At 42.8% G+C, this 23328-nt stretch overlaps 1 protein-coding gene and 2 non-coding genes across 4 annotated transcripts; all 3 read right to left on the minus strand.

Moving 5' to 3' along the window:
* Window positions 1–1215: 1215 nt before the first annotated feature.
* Cct6a (chaperonin containing TCP1 subunit 6A) lies at window positions 1216–23188 on the minus strand. Of its 2 annotated transcripts, none has more exons than XM_045144100.1 (14): window positions 23095–23188; window positions 13214–13277; window positions 11801–11935; window positions 10721–10894; window positions 9893–9996; window positions 8450–8560; window positions 7873–8032; window positions 7704–7786; window positions 6289–6385; window positions 5147–5294; window positions 3702–3835; window positions 2766–2868; window positions 1988–2060; window positions 1216–1807 (listed from the first exon to the last, which is right to left on the minus strand). In XM_045144100.1, exons 2-14 carry the CDS (start codon window positions 13214–13216, stop codon window positions 1735–1737), a joined length of 1398 nt encoding a protein of 465 aa, XP_045000035.1. In that variant the 5' UTR covers window positions 13217–13277; window positions 23095–23188; the 3' UTR covers window positions 1216–1734. The 2 variants fall into 2 exon arrangements, with proteins under 2 accessions (XP_045000035.1, XP_045000034.1); XM_045144099.1 differs by lacking the exon at window positions 23095–23188 and adding an exon at window positions 14401–14639.
* LOC123459131 lies at window positions 4961–5103 on the minus strand. Its single transcript, XR_006636042.1, has one exon. It is a non-coding gene; the product is annotated as a small nucleolar RNA SNORA15 (small nucleolar RNA).
* Window positions 11015–11149, minus strand: LOC123459139. The gene has a single exon (XR_006636048.1). It is a non-coding gene; the product is annotated as a small nucleolar RNA SNORA22 (small nucleolar RNA).
* Window positions 23189–23328: the final 140 nt, after the last annotated feature.

Raw genomic sequence — 23328 nt, forward strand, 5'->3', positions numbered from 1 at the left:
TTCTCAGCACTCAGGAGACGGAGGTAGGATAGCTGTGAGTTTGAGGCTACCCTGAGATTAGTCAATTCCAGATAAGTGTGGGCTCCAGTGAGACACTACCACCACAAAACAGCAATAAAATAATCATGAGTTGTTCAGGTTTATTTCATCAGGAAGTCTTTGGAGAAGCTGTTTTCCCCCTTCAAGAAATTCCACCCAAGGTTGATAGTTTCCCTTAGTTTGGTCTCCAGTCTCAGTGCTGGGATTAAAAGACATGTGCCACTAAACCTGACATATATTTTTTAATTTATTTTTTATCTATTTGTGGGGGGGGATGAGAATGGGCGTGCCAGGATCTCCAGCCACTGCAGACTAACTCCAGACCCGTGCGCCCCCTTGTGCATCTATCTGGCTAACGTGGATCCTGGGGAATCGAGCCTTGAACCGGGATCCTTAGGCTTCACAGGCAAGCACTTAAACGCTAAGCCACCTTTCCAGCCCGACTTATATTTTTTTTGAAGTAGGGTATAGCTCTAGCCCAGGCTGACCTAGAATTTATCCTGCACTCCCAGGCTGGCCTCCTACCTAGGTCTCTGGAATGCTAGGATTGCTTGAAGGTGTGTGCCACCATGTCTGGCCCACTTGCTATTTCTCCAAACCTTTTTATCCCTGGTATTTTGAAGCCAGGTGTGGTGGCACATGACTTTACGAGTCCCAGGCCAACTGTGATTTGAGGTCCAGGTCAACCTGAGTTGAGTCAGACTCAACCTCAAAAAAATCTTGTCGGGGCGCACGCGTCTGGAGTTCGCGTCTGGAGTTCGTTTGCAGAGGCTGGAAGCCCTGGCGCGCCCATTCTCTCTCTCTCCCTCTATATGTCTTTCTGTGTCTGTCGCTCTCAAATAAAAAAAAATTAAAAAAAAAAAATCTTGTCACTGCAAATGAACTCTAGACTTATGCATCACTTTGTGCACCAGGCTTTAATTGGATACTGAGGAATTAAACCTGGGCTGTTAAGCTTTGGAAGCAAGCACCTTTAACTGCTGAGAACACATGGGTTCAAAAACTGTTTATTTTCACGTGTGTACAGGCATATTAGTCTCTTGCAATGCAAATGCCAGACATACACACATCTTTGCCATCAACTTTCCACAAGTGCCTGTAACATGGAGCCACCTCCCCAGCTCTGACTGTATTTTAGCAACTATTTCAAAACCATATCAAATCTAATTGACACAATTTCACTCAAAAATTTATTATAGATGTTTTCAAAACTTTATGTTATCAGTTATGTCTCATGTTAGCATTACATTCAGATGTTAACAGGGCAGTTGGCTAAAATTTAAAATACACCCCCAAGAATAAAATTGTTTTTTCAAGGTATCATTATAGCCCAAATTGGCTTAAAACTCCTGTGTTTATGTCCAAAGTGCTGGGATTACAGGTGTGTACCACCACAGCTGGGTTCAAAAAATTAACAGTACAATTCTTCAAGGAACAGTTAAGAAACAAGGTAGACAGCATGCCAATTTAACATGTACATTTTTTAATCATTGCAGCTAAAACAAAACTTGTTCACCGGGTAAAAAGGACTTTGTGTGTACACTCAGTGCAATAAAAAAAAAAATACCATAGTTATGATTTTACAGTATAATTTAAACAGATTCCAAGTATTCTTTTTTTCATAAGGGAAGAAAATTCCTCTGAAAGTCACTTGAAGCTTGCACAAAAATGGCCATTTCTACAAGAGATTCCGATTCAGCCTTTCAGAGATGACATTCCAGCTCGCATGATCTCATCAACCAGGAGAATGTTGGTAGCAATCACAGTGCTGAAAGGAAAGGGGGGGAGGGGGGAATCAGACAACCCAGGCATGAACAACAACTAACAACTGGTTGGCTTAGTCTCTATGCTTAAGTTGTTAACATTTTAGGGAGGGAGGAGGAGTAACAACCAGGAAATTTCCATAGAAGACTGAGCAGCATTTTAGCCTTCATATTCCCAGGCTTACCAGGAATGAAGCAGCTGTTTCTTCACACAGTAATTATCCCACACACCTACATCTGCTGCCACCATCGGTTCACCTGTAAGTACCCAAATCTGAAAGTCAACATTATCAGATGCTGTTTAAAAGGGAGCCTTAATTTTGTTAAGGAACCCTTGCTAATCTGAAATAGAAAACAGGGCTGGAGAGATGGCTTAGCAGTTACGGCATTTGCATGCAAAGCCAAAGGATCCTGGTTCGATTCTCCAGGACCCACATATGCAAGATGCACAAGGGGACGCATGCATCTGGAGTTCTTTTGCAGTGGCTGGAAGCCCTGGCGTGCCCATTCTCTCTCTCTCAAATAAGTAAATAAAATATATATATATATTTTAATTTTTTATTTATTTATTTGAGAGCGACAGACAGAGAGAGAGAAAGACAGGTAGAGCCATCTCTCCAGCCCAAAATATATTTTTTTAAAAATTGGAGTTTCATACACGGATAGTGACAATTGTACATCACTACTCAGCTGTATCGACAAGTCTGTACTCTGGAAATTGTAGCACCAACCCTATACTTGAAATATATGACTTAGTCACTTTCATTTGTCTACCACAGTATATCTCAACCCAGAACCCAGGGTTCTGTAACACATTTACCCAAACAAACAACAACACACCAAGACGTTGCTCCCCTTTTCTCATGTTTCCTATCTTCACCTTATCTATAGTATAGTATCTATACAACTGTGTATACAATATAGTATTGTATAGTATCTATACAAATAGATGCATTCTCTCACCTGTGTTTAAGTCCACACCTACAAGCTGACCAGTTTCTGTATGTTCAGCTTTCATTTTAACTAATGTTTCCTGAAGGTCAAAACCAGAGTTCTGTGCAAGAACCTAAAGTAAACAAATTTGTGAAAAGATGAAAAAAATACAAATTGAGAAGTAAAATCTCAGCTGGACATGGTGGCGCACACCTTTAATCCCAGCACTTGGAAAGCAGAGGTAGGAGGATCACTGTGAATTTAAGGCCACCCTAAGACTATATAGTGAATTCCAGGTCAGCCTGGGCCTAGAGCGAGAGCCTACCTCAAAAAACAAAAAGAACTGGCTGAAGTAAAGCATACCCTCTGTTGAACATAAAGAATGCTAACACAAAGCAAAAGCATGATTGTGTTCAAGAACAACCCCAATGAAAATAATAACTCAATGATCCTACCCACGCAGCCCTGCCTGGCCCAGTAGTGGGCTGTGCACAAAGGCTGAATGCAAACACTAAAATAGTCCACACTCCCAGAGAAACAAAATACTCTAATATGACAGAAGGATAACTCCAGAATCGGTGATAAAACATCAAAAATCCACATTATAAAGTCAGGCGTGATGGTGCACTTTTAATCCCAGCACCCGGGAGGCAGAGGTAGGAGGATCGCTGTTGAGTTTGAGGCCACCCTAAGACTACATAGTGAATTGCAGGTCAGCCTGAGCTACAGTGAGACCCTACCTCGAAAAACAAAACACAAAAAAATCCACATTATAAAAAAAAAAAAAACTTACACTATCAAAAAGGTCCATTTATTTGTTTTGATGTAGTTAGCTTGGCCTGGTGACACATACCTTTAACCCCAGCACTGGTGATGGCTAACAGGAGTATTACTGTTGAGTTTGAGGCCCAGCCTGAGCTAAAGAAGACCCTGCTTTAAAAGAAAAAGTGACTTAAGTATTCAGACCTTGGGAATAATGAGTAGTGCATCCGCAAATGCCTGGACTCCAAGCTGGGCCCTGCCCTTCACACTGGGCTTATATTTAATCAGGGCTTCTGCTATCGCCACTTCTACAGCACCAGCACCTGGAACCACACAGCCTGTTGGGTGGGCAGCAAGGAGAAACACTGAGTTATTAGAAAACGAAACTGTATAGAGCCCATAAGGTCAAAGCACACGTACTATTTCTTACAAACTTACTATGACCACAATTATTCACCTACAGCATTATGTTTTACAGTCATAGAATGGAAGCCAGGGCCTGGTGTGTTGACAAGTGGTGCATCGCTGGGCAACATCCCCAGCTCACAGAATTAGTAAACTGCAATACAACGAATTAATTAACATCAAACAACAAAATGAAGGTGGGCATGGTGGCCTATGTCTAATCCCAGCACCCAGGAGGCAAAGGTAGGAAGATGGCCTGAGCTTGAGGTCACCCTGAAACTACTTAGTGAATTCCAGGTTAGCTTGGGCTAGAATGAAACCCTACCCTGAAAAACCAAAAAAGTAGCCAGGCATGGTGGTACACACCTTTAATCCCAGCACTCGGGAGGCAGAGGTCGGAGATCACTGTGAGTTCAAGGCCACCCTGAGACTACATAGTGAATTCCAGGTCAGCCTGGACTAGTGTGAGACCCTACCTCAAAAAACCAAAAAGGAAAACCAAAAAAGTTCTAGAAAGAGCACTGGCAGATTTAAGTAAAACATGGCAACAGACAAGGTTCACCTGAAAAGGATATCAGTCTGATTCTTCAGACACCCATACTGAGTTAAAAGATATCATAAGAGCACTGGAGAGATGGCTTAGCGGTTAAAGCATTAAAAAAAAATTAATAATCCTAAGTCGTTTGGCCTTGTTTCAATGTTGTCCATAAAGGGATTTGGTTCAAATTTTTATTTCATCATCAGTACAAACTGCTTTCTCCAAGATGGTCTGAGAGTCACAGCGAAAATCCACTGGAATAAAGTACATCTCAGTTTGAAAGCAGACTGTATCCTCTGAGATAACCATTTTACTGATGCCACATTTACAAGTATATAAAATGGTAGAAATGTTTGTATCCATGTCATAAGGCAGCCCAGCCCCAGAAACAACTCATCAGCATGTATGTAGATGGTTTCTGTTCTCAGCACAAGGCGATTAAGACAGCAAGAATCAAGATCTCTAATGCCACAGAGAGCTTCATCAAGGCTGACTTCCAGCTTACCAATACTCAGGAAAGCAGTGTACTTGCTTTTAATTAATGATGATACACCATAAAAAACAACCAAATATATCATCATTCATTTTAAAAGGAAGACTTTACTTTTGCATGGTGTCTGGCTGTGTAAATTACTGACTAAAGAACACAGTATTCAGCCATGCTATTTTGACTTAAGAGTTCCACTTAAAACAGTAAGGTTCTTACCATCATCAATGGCATTTTTGACAGCCCTCAAGCCATCTCTTATTGCATCCTTGATCTGATTGAGTGTGTGCTTATTTGGTCCTTTGATCAATAATGTGACAGAACGGGGATTGTTACATTTCTCAATAAAGGTGAATTTCTCTTCTCCCTGTGTGCAGAAGAGGTGTATTCAAAAACAGTTTATTGTTGGAAGAATTTTTTTTTTCTTTATAAGATTTTTTTTTTTGGGGGGGGAGAACACACATTTACAAAATGATTTTTAAAATACATTTTATTCATTTTTTTGAGGGGGAGGGAGAGAATAGCCCCCTTCTACATTTGGCTTACGTGAGTCTTAGGGGAATTGAACCAGGGTCCTATGGCTTTGCAGGCAAACATCTTAACCACTAAACCATCTCTCCAGCCCCAAAGTAAGTTTTTTTTTTTTTCTTTTAAAGGTAGGGCCTCATCCTAGCCCAGGTTGACCTGGAATTCACTATGTAGTCTCCAGCTGACCTTGAACTCAGTGATCCTACCTCAGCCTCCAGAGTGCTGGGATTAAAGTGTGTGCCATCATTTATGCAATGGAGTTATACTAAGCGGTAAAGAAAAATGAAGTTATGAAATTTGCAGAAAAATGGATGGACCTGGAAAGTGTTATACTAAGTGAGGTAACCCAGGCCCAGAAAGCCAAGCGCCACATGTTCTCTCTCATATGTGGATCCTAGCTACAGATGACTGGGCTTCTGCGTGAGAATGAAAATACTTAGTAGCAGAGGCCAGTAAGTTATAAAGGAGACATAAAGGGTAGAGAAAGGAAGGGAGGAGGATACTTAATAGGTTGATATTGTATATAGGTAATTACAATGATTGTAATGGGGAGGTAATATGATGGAGAATGGAATTTCAAATGGGAAAGTGTGGGGGTGGGGAGGGAGGGAATTACCATGGGATATATTTTATAATCATGGAAAATGTTAATAAAAATTAAAAAAAATAAAAAATAAAGTGTGTGCCATCATGCCCAACCAAAATGATTTTTTAAGCCAAAGTATTTATTACACTTAGACCACCACAACATGAAAAATCTGGTCTCGAATTTGAATTTTCCACTAAAGAATAAGTAACAGAAGTACTATTATTTTTATGAAGCAAGCACTTACCAATGTGTACTCATACACAAGTCCTGCATATCCCAAACAGTCAGGATTTAGGTCATCCAAAGAATTTAGAGCTACCCCACCACATGCAAGAGTCAGTCTGAAATATTAAAGCATTTTAAGGAAAATAATTAATGTTAACAGTGATGTTCCAACAATTTTCAGGCAGAACAATTTCATAATTACATGCTAAATGTAAATGTATTTCTATTTAAGCCTTCCCACTTGCCACTATCCAGCTGAAAACTCAACTTCCCTTTAACCATCCTTTTAATAAAACCTCCCGTGCCAGCCAAAATTCAGTATAAAATCAGTTTTTTTAGGGAAAAGTATTTCTATAACCTTAACCTTTCTTCTTATAAGAGAGGGAGACACTTGGAGCCCAGGAGGAGGTGGCCTTAAACTCTTGATATTACTGCCTCCAGCTCCCAAGTGTAGGGATTATTGGCATGTGTATGGCCATACCTGGCACACTATGTGAACTCTTGATGTTGCCCCTCTTAACAATTAGGTACAATGCATGTTATGGCTTAAGAAATAAACCAGTTGGAATCCCAGCACTCTGGAGGCAGAGGTAGGAAGATCTGTGAGTTTGAGGCCAGATAGACAGACAAAACGAGACATATAAACAATGGACAATCATTTAGCTTACAAGAGTTGGATTCTGATAAATTACAACAAATTAACAGGCTTATTAAATAAAATACACTACAGAAACTCATTTGAGCTGACAAAACTGAGATGGACAGTGAGAATGACATAGCATGAAATTTGATGCCACTGAATTGCACTTTGAATTCCAAGTTAGCCTGGGCTAGAATGAGACCCTACCTTGAGAGACAAAACAAAAATTATTTTAAATTTAATTTTTGTGACTAAAATGCAATTTACTAAGAAAAAAAAAAAAAGCAAGTCCAGAGTACCAAGAGGTAGAACACAGAAAGGAAAGGTTGTGCTGTGAGTTAAGACCTTAAAAGCAGGAGAGCTTAGCCATGTCAAGTGATTATGGATTGCACATTTATGAAGTGGATAAAGTAGTGGCTGGGAATTGTGGCGCACACCTGCAATCCCAGTACTCGGGAGGCTATGGCAGGAGGGTTGACAGTTTAAGGCCTGCTTGAACTATACAGCAGAAAAAAAAAAAAAAACTAGTCAATTTTGCCACATTAAAAGTAAAAGAATATATGAAATCTAGTTGAGAAAAAAAAAAGTTAGTAGACTACCTGGAAGGAGGATCAGTGGGGACAGTAAGGAGGGACAGAGAGGTTAATGGGGGATGTGAGTGAATATAATCAAAGTACATTTTGTACTTGTATGAAAGCATAATACACACAAATTTAAAAACTGTAACAATCAGTACAGAAAGAGGACTAAGTCTGCAAAGTAAGTGAAATTCTCTTTGGATAATCTGCCCATACCTCTCCATATTCCTTCTTTTCGCTCTGCGCAAAGCAACTATGCCTTCTTTTGCAAGAGCATCTAAGGAGAAGGGGTCAATTCCCTGTAATAAAAGGAAAAACTAATTTTAATAGCTTTTAACTTAAAAAAAAAACCAACAAGATTTTTGGTCTATACATTTTCACTCACCTTTTGATTAATAACAACAAATCCTTTATCTGAATCACCACAGACTTTCTTTTTCAGTTCTATTATTTTTTTAACTCTATCTTCAATGAATTTTCTTTCAGCTCTTACTAGCTTTTCTCTTTCCTCTGCACTCTTGTAAAAAAAGCCCGAATTCACTTCTCTAGAAAAGATAGACAATGGGGTAAACTTCCATATTTGTTTATGGCATGGGGTAGGGAAGAGGATTGAACTTGACTTTGTACATTCTCACTAAGGGCCCAACCACTGAGCTTAGTGTCTGTACCACCCAGCTCCCATGTTTACTTTTTGCCTCATTCTAAACTGAGGCATTTCTGTCCTTGGAGTGGGGAAAATGAATGTTGAACTGTAAGTTGCTTTAAAACATCCATCCCTTGCCAGGGGTGATGGTGCACGCCTTTAATCCCAGCACTTGGGAGGCAGAGGTAGGAGGATCGCTGTGAGTTCAAGGCCACCCTGAGACTACACAGTGAATTCCAGGTCAGCCTGGGCCAGAGTGAGACCCTACCTTGGGGCGTGGGGGGACATCCATCCCATTTTGAAGGAGCCATAAACTCACGTTTTCTCATACTCTAATGACACATTGCATGTGAGGATGTATGCGTTCTCTACTCTTTTCTTCATGTCAGGATGCCGTGCTCCATGATCCAATACAAGTCCTCTAATTAAGCTGTAAAAACATAAAAGTTGATATTGCTATTTATTTTTAAGACAGGAGCCTAACATGTTAAAAAAACTAACAGTGTTATGCTGACAATTTTCACACCTATATACTCATTTCTAGTATTATTTGAACAGAACCTTCCAGTAATACCCTAGGGAGGTTAAGTGTGTAGATGCAATGTTGTAGGACATGAGAACACCCAAAGAAAAGTATCCTCATCTTTTACAGATGACTTTGTAGTTTGTCAAATGTTACTACCTTTTCTTTTTGCTTCTTTTTATTTATTTATTTGACAGTGACACAGAGAAAGAGAATGGGCGTGCCAGGGCCTCTAACCACTGCAAACTAACTCCAGATGCGTGTGCCCCCTTCTTCATCTGGCTAATGTGGGTCTTGGGGGATCGAGCCTTGAACCAGGGTCTTTAGGCTTCACAGGCAAGCAAGCACTTAACCGCTAAGCCATCTCTCCAGCCCTGCTACTAACTTTTAAAAGAGAAATGTGTAAACATTTCACTAAGTGCAAAATCACTTTTCTGAATCATTGACCACAACCACATTCCCTCCAGTTCAAGGGTGTGTTACTAACCAGGCGTAGTTGTGCGATGCCTTTAATCGCATCACTCTGGAGGCAGAGGTAGGTGGATTGATATGAGTTTGAGGCCACCCTGAGACTACATAGTGAATTCCAGGTCAGCCTGGGTTACAGTGAGACCCTAATGTCATACCTAATAATTTATTCAATATAAACTTATGTTTATCCATAGAAATAAATCTGCTAAAAACGACACTGTACTAAGCATCTACAATTTCTCAACACAAGAGTTCCAGGAGTGAGAGTACAGCTCGGAAGAACAAAATATTTCAAAGCACTGGGCATGGTGGTGCATGCCTTTAATGACAGCACTTGGAAAACAGAGGTAGGAGGATTGATCGCTATGATGTTTGAGGCCAGCCTGGAACAACAGAATGAGTTCCAGATTAGCCTGGGCTAGAGTGAGACTCTACCTCAAAAACCAAAAATATTTTTTGTTTGTTTTCCAAGGTAGGATCTCTCTCTAGCTCAGGGTGACCTCGAACTCATGGCAATCCTATCTCTGCCTCCCAAGTGCTAAAAACTTCAAAACATGCCTGGAAGGATGGCTTAGCAGTTAAGGCACTTGCCTGCAAAGCCAAAGGACCCAGGTTCAATTCCCCAGGGCCCACATAAACCTGATGCACAGGGGGAGCATGCACCTGGAATTTGTTCACAGCAGCTGGAGGCCCTGGCGTGCCATTCTCTCTTTCCCTCAAGTAAGTTAAATAAATAAAAATAAAATATTTAAAACATTGTGCACTGACCTTGTATCAGTTTCAGATTTATGTTTCATCTCCATGATTTCAACCATGAAGAGGTCAATAGGTTCATCTTTTTTTTTAATGGCCAAAATGGAGTCCACGACAGCCTATAAGAAGCATTGTATGAATTAACTTGCAAAAGTTAAAACACTGGAATTTTAAAAGGATCCAATCAAGGTGCCTCCTTACTGAAGCAGGCAGCTTGTTAGTCTCATAACTTATATCCCTAAAAACAAACAAACATCCCTCTAATATTTTACTTTTTTATTATTTGAGAGAGAGGCAGAGAATGAGTGCACCAGGGACTTCATCAGCTGCAAACAAACTCTGCACACATGCACCCCCTTATGCACATGTGCGACACTGTATGCTTGTCACTGTGTGTCTGGATATGTGAGACCTGGAGATTCAAATATAGGTCCTTAGGCTTTGCAGGCAAGCACCCTAACTACTAAGCCATCTCTCCAGCCCCCTCCCCCGCCTAGATCCTACCTCAAAAAAGAGATTAGTACAGTAATTTGAAGGTTCCCAAAACAAACAAGTGTCCAAGGACAAAAAATGCTAGCCTGATTTTATTATTATATATTCCATACTTGAATAATTAGTTCCAATAAATGTAAAGAATTTTAAAAATACTCATTGCTAGATGCTTTATAAAAGCTTCAACTTGTTCAACAAATTGTTCATTTCCTTATTTTATCTTCTGGAGTCATAGATTAGGAAAAGAATAAGCCATGTATTTCAGCCTATGACAGTGGAAGACCTGGCATGTAGACCTGCTAAGATTCCCCAAGTGTAGTAAACCACATATACTACACATTGAAGACATACCTCTGTTAATACATCTGCAAGTTCAGCATGAACTTTAGTTCGTAGAGATGTTCTGGCCACATCTACAAGTGTTTCCCTATCCATCTCTTTGCTCACTTTAATTTGTTCCAAAATTTGAAGGGCCTTTTCCTTTGCAGCTTCAAAACCTTCAGTGATTATTCTGGGATGAAGACCCTAATACAAAACATCCATTAACCCATGTGTTTTCAACTAGATGCAATTAATAGTTTATGGAAAATCAGGTTAACTACGGGAATTCTGAATCACATTATTTATTATACAATTAAAGCAACGTGATGTACTGATTTTTTGAATACATTTAAAAGGATACAGTACTCCTTTCAATGCAGAGGAAAAGAACAGACATTACTCTAGCACAGAGTCAAGGCCAAGAGCACTATAAAGCACACTTGGGTGTTCACTGTGCAAACTAATGAGAATACTAAAACCCAAACTGGCTCCTAAAACCACAATCAATATAAACATCATGCTGGGCATGGTGGCACATGCCTTTAATTCCAGCACTTAGGAGGCAGAGGTAAAAGGACTACCACCAGTTCCAGGCCGCCCTGAGATTATAGAGTGAATTCCCGGTCAGCCTGGGCTAGAGTGAGACCCTACCCCCAAAACCAAAAATAAATAAATAAAATTTACATCACATCTTTCTACAGGTAGTCTAGAATTAATTCACAAAATTTAAAATCAAAAAACTAGGAGCCGAGCATGGTAGTGCACACCTTTAGTCCCAGCGCTTAGAAGGCAGAGGTAGGTGGATCACTGTGAGTTTGAGGTCACCCTGAAACTACATAGTGAATTCCAGGTAAGACTGAACTAGGGCAAAACTCCACCTCAAGAAACCAAAATAAATAATAAAGGGACTCCTATGTCGTACATGCAAACATTTTTATCTAGTTGGATTTTTCCTTATAAATATGCTGGATTTCAACTTTGTCAGACCGGGATAAAGACAGAATCTCAGAATTAGGTGCCCTTATCTCCACATTTTAATATTAACATTAGCTTGCAATTAACACATCAATTTCTAGCAATGACCCCTAGATAAACACTGCACAAATGTACCTCAGAAATGTAGAGATCTGCCTGCTTCAGCAGCTCTCCAATGATGAGAACATTTGAAGTAGTACCATCACCAGTTATGTCATCCTGGGCTGTGGCTACTTTTGCTATTAAGGAGGCAGTTGGGTGTTGAATTTGCTGAGAATAGAAAAAGAAATTAAATGACTTAGCTGTACTTCAAGTAAACTCTATCACAGTCCTCTTTAAACGCAACATTCTACTTGATATATTGCTTTGACTAACTGCTATGCAATTCTGTACATCAACATGATGATCAAAACATTTTCTGAGCCAGATGTGGTGGTGCACACCTTTAATTCCAGCACCAGAGGGAGAAGGATTGCTGTGAGTTCAAGTCCACCCTGAGAGTACATAGTGAATTCATTCCACATCAGCCTGTGCTAAAGGGAGACCCTACCTCAAAAAAACAAAGACAGGCTGGAAGGATGGCTTCGTGGTTAAGGTGTTTGCCTACAAAGCCAAAGGACTGGGGTTTGATTCCTCAGGACCCACGTAAACCAGGTGCAGTTGGCACATGCGTCTGGAATTCATTTGCAGTGGCTAGAGGCCCTGGCATGCCTGTCTTCTTTCTCTGTATCTGCCTTTCAGTCTCTCAAATAAATAAATAAATCCCAAAAGTCTATTAATTTTGTGCTTATTAGGTACATACATGGTAAAATTTCTATATTAAATATGATTATAAACTCTGTATTCTAGGCTAGCTACCTTTAACTCAAAATATGTGCTAGCCGGGCATGGTGGCATACCTTTAATCCCAGCACTCTGAAGGGAGAGGTAGGATACTATCTTGAAAAACAAAAAATCTGCATGAAGATGGCATGGCATACCATTGTCAAGACCCCAAATTTTATTCTCAACTCAAGAGAACAAGATACAAGTCAGTTTTTTCCTGGGGTTTGAACTGCTAGGTTTTGAGAGTTGAGTAAAACAGGAACTCTTGTCAACAAATTATTTTTGATCTCTGGTATTGCTGGGTAACATACATGCTAGGCAAGATGGCTCTGGCCTAAAATCCAAGCAAATCTGGTGACAGGCAGGAGTATCATGAGCTAGAGGCCAGCCTGAGATACACACAGTGAAGAACTGCCTCAGAAACAGTAACTGTAGCCAGGCATGGTAGCGCACGCCTTTAACCCCCGAGGTAGTTGTTTAGTCACGAGTTCGAGGCCACCCTGAGACTACATAGTAAATTGCAGATCAGCCTGGGCTAGCGTGAGACCCCCCCCCCTACTTGGTGGAAAAAAAAATCCACTGTACTGTGTCAATCATCTGTAATTTCTCAGTTTATAGTCTGAAAGCTATGAATCTAATTTTCCCCACCTTGAGAAAGAACATGATAAAGATTCCTACTACAGAAAGTCAGGGATCTTTGTGATCCTCAAGGCAGCCTCTCACCATTTCATGAAGCAGCACATTGCCATCTTTAGTAAGCTTGATATCTCCAGCACCAGAAACAAGCCTGTTTAAAGAGCAGAAACTGATAAAAATAATGACTTTTTCCAACAAAGACCAAATTAAGAATTTCAGTTGGGCATAGTGGTGCATGTCTTTAGTCCCAGCACTAGTTAGGGGTACGAGGCCACCCTGATAATACAATTCCAGGTCAGCCTGGACATGAGCGAGACCCTACTTTGGAGGGGGGGGGGGCAACATGAGGATTTATAACCCCAAGCACTCTGGAGGCTGATAGGAGGATCACCATTAGTTGGAGGCCAGCCTAGGGCCATATTCACTTCCAGGTCAACCTAGCCTAGTCAACCAGGACTCAAAAATACAAAAACATCTTATGAAAGGGAGGAAAAGGTCCACAGGGAAAGGGGAACAATAGAGGACAATGTCCGAGATAAAAGCAAAGTAAAATGATCTATGTATCAAATTTTCACGACGAAACCCATTTTATAAAAAAATTGCTGGGCATGGTGGCGCACGCCTTTAATCCCAGCACTTGGGAGGCCGAGGTAGGAGGATAAGCCGTGAGTTCGAGGCCACCTTGAGACTACACAGTGAATTAATTCCAGGTCAGCCTGGGGTAGAGTGAGACCCTACCTCGAAAACCCAAAAACTATAATAATAACAAATTAAGAAAGGAATTAAGGCTGGAGTGATGGCTTAGTGATTAAGGCTCTTGCCTGCGATCCTAGGTTCAATTCCCGAGTGCCCTCGTTAAGCCAGATGAAAACGCATGCGTCTTGAGTTCGTTTTGCAGGGATCCCTGGCACACCCCTAAACTCGATCTCGTTCAGTCTCCTCTCATTCTTAAGTGGGCCGGCCTACTGCCATCCTAGGACACCGCGACCACAGGGATGGTTTATGTAATCCTAAAGATAGCGTGCGCGCCCCCACTCCCTCAGGAGAAAATAGGTGCGGTGAGTGCCTGGGGAGGGTGGGCGCAAACGCGGGCAGCTTTGTTCTCGGGGACGCTGCAAGACCGAGACGGAAAAAGCTGAGGCAGAGGGGCTCTGTTCAGAAAACTGTCCGGACCCAGAAGCCCGGAAAGAAACCCGCAATGGCGAGCAGAGCCCGGAAGTGGCGGACCCCCGGCCCGCCATGCCCGCCCCACCCGCTCACCGGCCGCGTCTTACATCTTCATGGTGCCCTTAGGCCCTAAGTTGGTCCTCAGCACGTCCTGCAGCCCCCGAGCTGCGCTGATGTTCACCGCCAGCGCCGCGTGCGCTCGGGCCACCTCGGCCTTAGGATTTAGGGTCTTCACCGCCGACATAGCCGCCCACCAAACGCAAAGGAAGAAAACAACGCGCCAACTTAAGCACAAGACTCGCTCAACGTGGTCCGAGAGGCACAGCTCGGCTCTTCTGGAAAAGTCTGGCGCACATGGCCCGCCCCCAGCGTGCTTACGCCGCACCGCTATTGGAACCTGACTCAGCCGGCACTCGCTCATTGGATCAGTCAGCTGTACGTCACCCAAGGCCCCGGGCTCCTCACGCCAGGTTGCGGCGTCAGTGCGCACCAGAGAAATCTGTTCCCCGGGAGTTTGGACTCTGACTCTAAAGGTTCCGGTGTCGCTGAGGCCCATTTTTTTTGGGGGGTGTGTGTGTGTGAGTGTGTGTGTGTGTGCTCGTGGATTACAGGCCTAAGGATTGAAAGGAAGCTGTTTCCGTGCCCTGCTTTGCGCTCAGGGCCTTCAGGGCCCGGGTGTGAGGGATGCAGTGACCTCTCCGCGCGTGTGCGCGTGACCGGAAGTGTGGAATTCTCTCTGCTGGAGGCCTCTGGTCCCATGATGTAGGCTGCGGATTGTTCCTGCACCCTCTTAAGATGCTCTTCCGGATCCCTACCTTTATTTTATCCCCTTGACTGTGTAAACTAGATGGCGGTAAATCCTGTGCGGACGTGAAAAGCACCCTTTCTCTGTATCTTGGCGTTTTTTAAGACCAGGGAAGATGAAATGCAATTCCAGGTAGAAAGTGCAATGTGTGTATGGCCACGGTTGCTCATGCCTTTAAAAAAATTGTTTTAAGCTTTATTTTAATTTATTTATTAGAAAGAGAATGGGCGCACCAGGGCCTTTAACCACTGCAAAGTACTCCAGACGCACGCACCACCTTGTGCGTCTGGTTTACATGAGTTCTGTAGAATCGAACCTGGGTCCTGAGGCTTCTGCAGTCAAGTGCCTTAAACTCGAAGCCACCTCTCCGGCCCCCTTTATTACGTTTTTAAATTTTTATTTGGTTACTTATTTAAGAGACAGGGAATGAGCCGGGCATGATGGTACATGCCTTTAATCCCAGCACGTGGGAGTCAGAGGTAGGAAGATCACCGTGGCTTCAGGACCACCCTGAGACTACATAGTGAATTCTAGGTCAGCCTGGGCTAGAGTGAGACCCTACCCTACCTCAAAAAAAAAAAAAAAAAGTGAGCGCGCACCAGAGAATTGTTGTGCCAGGGTATGTAGCCACTGCAAATGAACTTCAGGCTCATGCACCACCTTGTGCATCTATGTGGGTGTGAAAGGCCCAAGAATTCAGAAGCTCAGAAATACTATCATGCTCCAAGGGGAGCTTAAGCGGGCTCCCTGTATACCTCAAACTCCAGGCTTTACTCTCTGTTGGAAGCAAGTGAAGAATCCCTCTTCTCATTATATCAGAGCCCGCTCCTAATATAAAACTAGGTAAAAAGGGCATGAGATAGCCCTCAAGGATGGGAAATGATAGCCCTCAAGGGTGGGAAATGAGTAATGAAGTGAACCACTTATTTGGTTTCTGTAAATAGCCTGCACTATATGCCTTACACTATAAGGCTTAATAGCCCACACTGTAAGCCTTAGTAGCTGGCACCATAAGCTGTAGCAGCCTGCCTCAGACCACCAAGGTCATAGGAGGCTGATACCACTCTCTGCTACCCCCACCTAAGGAATTGCGCAAAGGCTGACCTTCAAGGTCATAGGAGACTGGTACCACACTCTGCTACTCCCACCCAAGGACCTGCACAAATGCTGACCACCAAGGTCATAAGAGAATGATTGGTCCATGAGGGGCTTGAACAAATTAAACTAATTGGCTCAGAAATTATGGGGTGGCACAAACTGACTGGCTTGCACCCTGCGGGCTCCTGATATTAAAAAAATGATTGGTCTAATGCACAGGCTTTGTTAGAAACCCTATAAAAACTGTCCTGTTCCTGCATTCGAGGCTCTGCAGTCCTCTACCCCCGTGAGGTGTACGACTGTGGGCCCCAGCGCGCTTGGAATAAAATCCTCTTGCAGTTTGCATCAAGACCGCTTCTCGTGAGTGATTTGGGGTGTCGCCATATCTGGGCAGAGCGTGGGGGACCCCCTGCTGGGGTGTTTTCCTTCAGGTGCTGAGCTCCAGACTCATGTGCTATCTTGTGCATTCACCTTTATGTGGGTACTGGGGATTCTAAACCTAGGTCCTTTGGCTTTGCAGACAAGTGCCTTAACTGCTAAGTCATCTCTCCAGCCTTATGATTTTATTATTTTTTTCATCTTAAGTTTTTATTTTGACATGGTCTCACAAAGTTCTCCAGGCTGTCCTTGAACTCACTCTGTAGTGCAGGTAGCTTTCAACTCATGTTCCTCCTGCCTCAACCTATCAAGTGCTGTTGATTACAGGCAAGTGCCACCATGCCCAGTCATTCTGGATGAGTCTGTAAACTTGTGTTTTAGATGAGATTAATGTATAAGTTACTGGGGCTGAAGGGATGGCTTAGCAGTTAAGGCATTTCTCTGTAAAGCCAAAGGACTGAGGTTCGATTCCCCAGGACCCACGTAAGCCAGATACACAAGGGGGCACTCATGTCTGGAGTTCGTTTGCAGTGCCTGGAGCCCTGGAATGCCCATTTTATCTTTCTCCCTCTCTTCCTCTTTGTCAAATAGATAAATAAAAATAAAATATCAAAAAACATATAAGTAGGTGGACGTGGTGGCACACGCCTTTAATCCCAGCACTTGGGAGACAGAGGTAGGAGGATCGCCTTGAGTTCGAGGCCACCCTGAGACTACATAGTAAATTCCAGGTTAGCCTGAGCTCCAGTGAGACCCTACCTCGAAAATTATATATATATGTTATTGTACTTGAAGAAAGTAAATTGCCCTCTAAGTGTGGTAATTTATAATCAAATTAGCTGAAGCCTATAATAGAATAAAGATTGACCTCCTGGCCTGATGTTCTGCCAGCAGACTGCCTTTGGAATCAAACTACAACTCTCTTTTTTAATTAATTAATTTGTTTATGAGGAGGGGGAGGGAGAGAGAGAGACAGAACAAGAACTTTTGCTGCTGCAGACTCCAAATGCATGCACCACTCTGCATCTGGCCCTATGTGAGTACTGGGAAATTGAACCCAGGTGTTCATGCTTTGCAAGCAAGCTCCTTTAACCACTGAACCTTATCCACAGCTGTTAAACTATAGCTTGTTTGTTTGTTTTTTTGTTGGGTTGGTTGGTTGGTGTTTGTGACAGAATCTCACTATGTAGCCCAGGCTAACCTGAAACTCTCTCTGTAGTTCAGGCTGGCTTTGAACTCATAGCAGTCATCTGCCTGAGCTTCCTTAATGCTGGGATTATCAAACTACAACTCGTGTCTGGGTTTTCAGCCTGTTGGCCTACAATTTTGGTTTTACCAAGCCTCTAAAATTTTGACCTAATTCCTTCAAATGTTTGTGAGTTTATACACCTCCCATTAACTTTTCTCTGGAGAACTCTGAAAAACCATGGTTATCAATTTGCTTTCTGCTGGCAGGCTTTGTTCTGTTTTGGTTTTGTTGAGGTCAGGTCTCAGGCTGGCCTCAAACTCACAGGGTTCTTCCTACCTCTGCCTCCCAAGTGCTGGGGTTAAAGGTGTGAACCACCTTGCCCAACATAAAGATTTTTTTGTTTGTTTGTTTGCTTGCTTTTTTGAGGTAAGGTCTCACTCTAGCCCAGGCTGACCTGGAATTCACTATGTTGTCTCAGGGTGACCTCGAACTCACAGCGATCCTCCTACCTCTGCCTCCCAAGTGCTGGGATTAAAGGCGTGTACCACCACTCCCGGCAAACATAAAGATTTTTAAATTGTGTGTGTGTGACGTATGCACGCGCACATATGCACTTGCCCCATGCATATGTGTGTGTGCAGAAGACAGAGCAGAATATCAGGTTCCTCTTCTTATCTTTCTTCTGCCTTGTTTCCGTGAGAGTCTTTCACTGAACCTGTAGCTCACTGTTTTTTCAGTTAGACTTGCTGACCAATGAACCCCAATGACCCTGTCTTATCCTCCTTAGCACTGAGGTTATATGTGTGACCACTTCTAGCTTTTTACATGGGTATTGGGATTGAACTCAGGTCCTCATGCCTATGCAGCAGTTCTTCTTGCCTCTTGAGCCATCTCATCAGCCCCACACCTCTTTTTGAGACATGGTCTCCTATAGCTCAGGCCAGCTTTTAACTCCTGAGATTCCTGACACCACTTCCCAAGTAGTTTTAGGATTACTGACGCTTAGGGCCTCACACATGCTAAGCATCTATTCTACCACTAAGCAACATTCTAAAGCCTCATTTTTACCAGCTTGAAACTAGCTTATTAGTTTAACTTTTCCAGGTTTTAAAATATTTGATTTTTATTTATTTGAGAGAGAGAATAGGTGCACCAGGGCCTCCAGCTACTGCAAACAAACTACAGGCAGGTACATGTAACATCTTGTGTATCTGGCTTACATGGGTCCTGGGGAATCGAACCTGAGTCCTTTGGCTTTGCAGGCAAGCACCTAAGCCATCTCTCCAGCCCAATAAACTTTTCATTTTGAAATTATTTCAGACTCACCAGAATTTGCAGAAATAGTGCAGAGTTCCCATGTCCTTTACACAGGTTCCCCAAATGTAAACATCTTGCATAACCAATGTCAACAACAAGAACTGAATGTTGACATACTGTCTAATCTATACATTTACTTTTTGTTTTTCAAAGCTAGGGATTGGAACCTTATTCATTCTAGGCAAATAGTCTATACCAAGGTACACCCCAGCCCTAGATTTTCTAGCCATATCACTAACATTCTACTACTGGCCTAGGATCACATACATAGTCACACTTTGAATTTCATTGTCACATCCTTTATTCTAAAGTAGCCCCAGAAGCTTCTTGGTCTTCAATGATTCTGGTGTGTGTGCGGGGGAAGGGTGGAGAGGGATGCTGCAACGTAACCTAGGCCTTGCTAAGCATATGTTCTGCCACTGAATGACATCCTCATGCTCAACCTTGTTTCATTTATCTTTTAATTTATTTATTTAATGGGTCTTGGAGGTAGGGTTTCCACTCTAGCCCAGGCTGACCTGGAATTCATTGTGTAGTCTCATGGTGGCCTTGAACTCATAGCAATCCTCCTACCTCTGCCTCTTGAGTGCTATAATTAAAGGCATGTATGCTACCGTGCTACCCTGCTATTTTAGTTTAGTTTAGTCTAGTTTTGAGAGAGAGACAAAGAAGGAGAATGGGCACGCTAGGGCCTCTAGCCACTGCAAACAAACTCCAGATGCATGTGTCACCTTGTGCATCTAGCTTACGTAGGACCTGGAAAATTGAACCTGGGCTGTTAGGCTTCACACTAAGCCATATCTTCAGCCCTGTTTTTTTAATTTTTAAAAATATATTATTATTTATTTGACAGAGAAAGAGGGAGAGAGAGAGAAAAAATGGTGCAGCAGGGCCTCCAGCCACTGCAAACAAACTCCAGACGTGTACGTCTGGCTAACATGGGTCCTGGGGAATTGATTCTAGGTCCTTTGGCTTTGCAGGCAAATGCCTTAACCACTAAGCCATCCCTCCAGCCCTTAATTTTTTATTTATTTATTTGAGAGAGCGAAAGAAAGAGGCAGACATGCAGAGAGAGAGGAAAAAAGAAAAAGAGAGAGAGAGAGAATGGGCGCACCAGGGCCTCCAGCCACTGCAAAGGAACTCCAGACACAGGCACCACCTTGTGCATCTGGTGTGTGTGGGTTCTGGGGAATCAAACCGAGGTCCTTTGGCTTTGTGGCTTAATCGCTAAGCCATCTATCCAGCGCTTCTTTTTTTAAAGATTTATTTATTTTTATTTATTAGAGTCAGAGAGAGAGGGGGAGAGAGTGAGAATGGGCATTCCAGAGCTTCCAGCCACTGCAAACGAACTCCAGACACAGACACCACCATGTGCATTTGGCTTATGTGGGACCTCAAGAGTCAAACCTGGATCCTTAGGCTTCACAGGCATGTGCCTTAACCACTAAGCAATCTCTCCAGCCCCCACCTCCCTTTTTTAATGTGTGCCCTAAATGAACTGTCTACTACATTGCCACCTCATGCCAAAAAGTATTAGTACAGGTGTGATTTGGATAAGAATACCTTCAAAAGCTGATTTTGTTCAAACTAATATCTGAGCTCTATTTAATAAGTCTATGAAGTATGAATGATAGCATAAAAAAACTCTTCTAGTCATTCACACTATTCTACTTGGGTTTCTTTTTCATGTTGAAATATAATTCCCAATTACGCTGGGCATGGTGGTACATGCCTTTAATCCCAGCATTTGGGGAGGCAGAGGTAGTAGGAATGCTATGAGTTTGAGGCCAGCCTGAGACTACATAGTGAATTCCAGGTCATCCTAGGCTAGACCAAGACCCTACCAAGAAAAATCAAAACACCAATATATGTATATATATATCCCCATTACTATTTATTTTATTTTCGGTTTTTTCGAGGTAGGGTCTCACTCCAGCCCAGGCTGACCTGGAATTCACTATAGAGTCTCAGGGTGGCCTTGAACTCATGGCAACCCTCCTACCTCTGCCTCCCGAGTGCTGGGATTAAAGGCGTGCGCCACCATGCCCAACGCCATTACTATTTAAACTGAGGTATAGATACTTAATGTTTAACATCTTATCTTCTTTTTAAAAAATTTTTATTTATTTATTTGCAAATGACAGACAGACACAGAGAGAAAGAAGCAGTTAGAGAGAGAGAGAATGGGCCCACTAGGGCATCCAGCCACTGCAAATGAACTCCAGACACATGCGCCCCCTGTGCATCTGGCTAACGTGGGTCCTAGGGAATCAAGCCTCGAACTGGGGTCCTTAGGCTTCACAGGCAAGACCTTAACCGCTAAGCCATCTCTCTAGCCCACATCTTATCTTCTTATACTTACTTCAAAACTACTTCAAAAGGGGCTGGAGAGATGGCTTAGCAACTAAAAGCACCTGCTTGTAAAATTACTAAAAAATGTATACAGGTTCTTGACTATATTGTGATTTCAGAATAATAATAACTATTATTATTATTTTGGCTTTTCGAGGTAGGGTCTCACTCTAGTTCAGGCTGACCTGGAATTCACTCTCAGGGTGGCCTCGAACTCACGGCGATCCTCCTACCTCTGCCTCCCGAGTGCTGGGATTAAAGGCGTGAACCACCACGCCGGGAGGCAAAGTTAGGAGGATCGCCGTGAGTTCGAGGCCACCCTGAGACTACAGAGTGAATTCCAGGTCAGCTTGGGCCAGAGCAAGACCCTACCTGGAAAAAAATATTTTAGAACCTGCAGTAGGCCTCCACCTCCTGAGTAGAGGTGTTACACCCACAGGCACAATTGGCTGGGGATGTAATCTAGGGCTTTGTGTGTGTTAGGCAAGCATTCTACCAACTGAGCAACACGTTTTTACCTTTTATTTTGCAACAAGGTCTTAATAACTTCTCCAGGTTGGCTTTCTACTCATGCTGTAGTCCAGGCAGGCCTTGAACTTACAGTCTTCCTGCCTCAGCCTCCCGAGTGAGATGACAGAACTGTGTCACCAGACCTGGCTCTGAATTGTATTTTACCTCATTATCTCAAAATATAAGGCTGGGGATGTAGCTCAGCAGTAGCACATACAGGTACTTAGTACCCCCAGTGCCCTGGGTTAAATCCCTAACACCAGAGGTAGGAAGGCAACACTAGAATTTGTCTTCTCTATCCTTCATCAAGCCATCGTCCATTATCCTGGGAGAAATTAAACCATGTGTCCCAAATTTGCATCCATTTTCAACTAATGGATGATTCTGGGAATATCTAAGTTTCAAACATTTGTCTGAGCAAAGTGCATTGGAACTCTTGTGACTGGACTGAATGATGTTCCCTGAGCCTTGGAAGTGTGATAGAGGTGTTTCAGTGCTGAGCATTCCTGTCACTTCTCAGCACTATGGTGCCTTTTGAGTCATCCCAGAGGTCACTGCATGCCACATGCCTTTAATCCCAACATTTGGGAGGCATAGGTAGGAGGATTGCCGTGAGTTCAAGGCCACCCTGAGACTACATAATGAATTCCAGGTCAACCTCAGAAAACAAAACAAAAAATTAAAAGCTGGGCATGGTGGCACATGCCTTAAATGAATTGCAGGTCAGCCTAGGCTACAGAGAGATCTTATCTGAAAAAAAATTAAAAAACAGAAATAAAAATAAAATAAAAAGAAGGAAAATAAATTAAGGCCAGAGATGTATGTAGCCCAGTGGTAGAATGCTTGCCTAGTATGTGCAAAGTCCTCGGTTCAATTTCCAGTAACAAGAACAAACACTGCAGGGCTCCAGAGATGGCTTGGAAGGCGCTTGCCTTGGAAGCCAAAGAGCCTAGGTTCAATTCCCCAGGATCCACATAAGTCAGGTGCAAAAGGTGGTGTTTGTGTCTGCAGTTCCTTTGCAGTGGCCAAAGGCCCTGGCATGCCCATTCTCTCTCTTTCTCCCTCTCTGGCTCTCTCAAATAAATAAATAAAAATAAAGTAAATTAAAAAAAGAAAACACTGCAGGTGCAAAGTCTTATTTTTGTCACTCACGTTTTTCTGCAGTTCAGTTGCGAGTATAAGTAGGTTTCTCATTCCCACGGGAGCGAAATGTGAAATGTGGATTTCAGCAAAGTCTCCCTCGGGGCTTCATGCATTACAAAATGAGCGCAGAGGTCCCTTGCTCCGCTCAAAGTGGTGTGGCAACATGGAGCCTTTTCTGAAAGCTGGGGAGAACTTTGGATCCAAGGCTGCAAAGCAGAGAGGTGCAAGCCTGGCTCTGAAGCC

The sequence above is a fragment of the Jaculus jaculus genome, chromosome 2, assembly GCF_020740685.1.
Source record: "Jaculus jaculus isolate mJacJac1 chromosome 2, mJacJac1.mat.Y.cur, whole genome shotgun sequence".
Taxonomy (NCBI): domain Eukaryota; kingdom Metazoa; phylum Chordata; class Mammalia; order Rodentia; family Dipodidae; genus Jaculus; species Jaculus jaculus.

Bases quoted from the DNA above. Each gene is read 5' to 3' on its own strand.
- Cct6a (XM_045144099.1), bottom strand. From the start codon at position 14,537: ATGTCGGCGGTGAAGACCCTAAATCCTAAGGCCGAGGTGGCCCGAGCG. The intron at 8,033-8,449 runs GTGAGTTTATGG...TATCTTTTCTAG, and splicing joins TCATTAGAGTATGAGAAAAC to AGAAGTGAATTCGGGCTTTT. The intron at 7,787-7,872 runs GTGAGTGAAAAT...CTTTTATTACAG, and splicing joins TTGTTGTTATTAATCAAAAG to GGAATTGACCCCTTCTCCTT.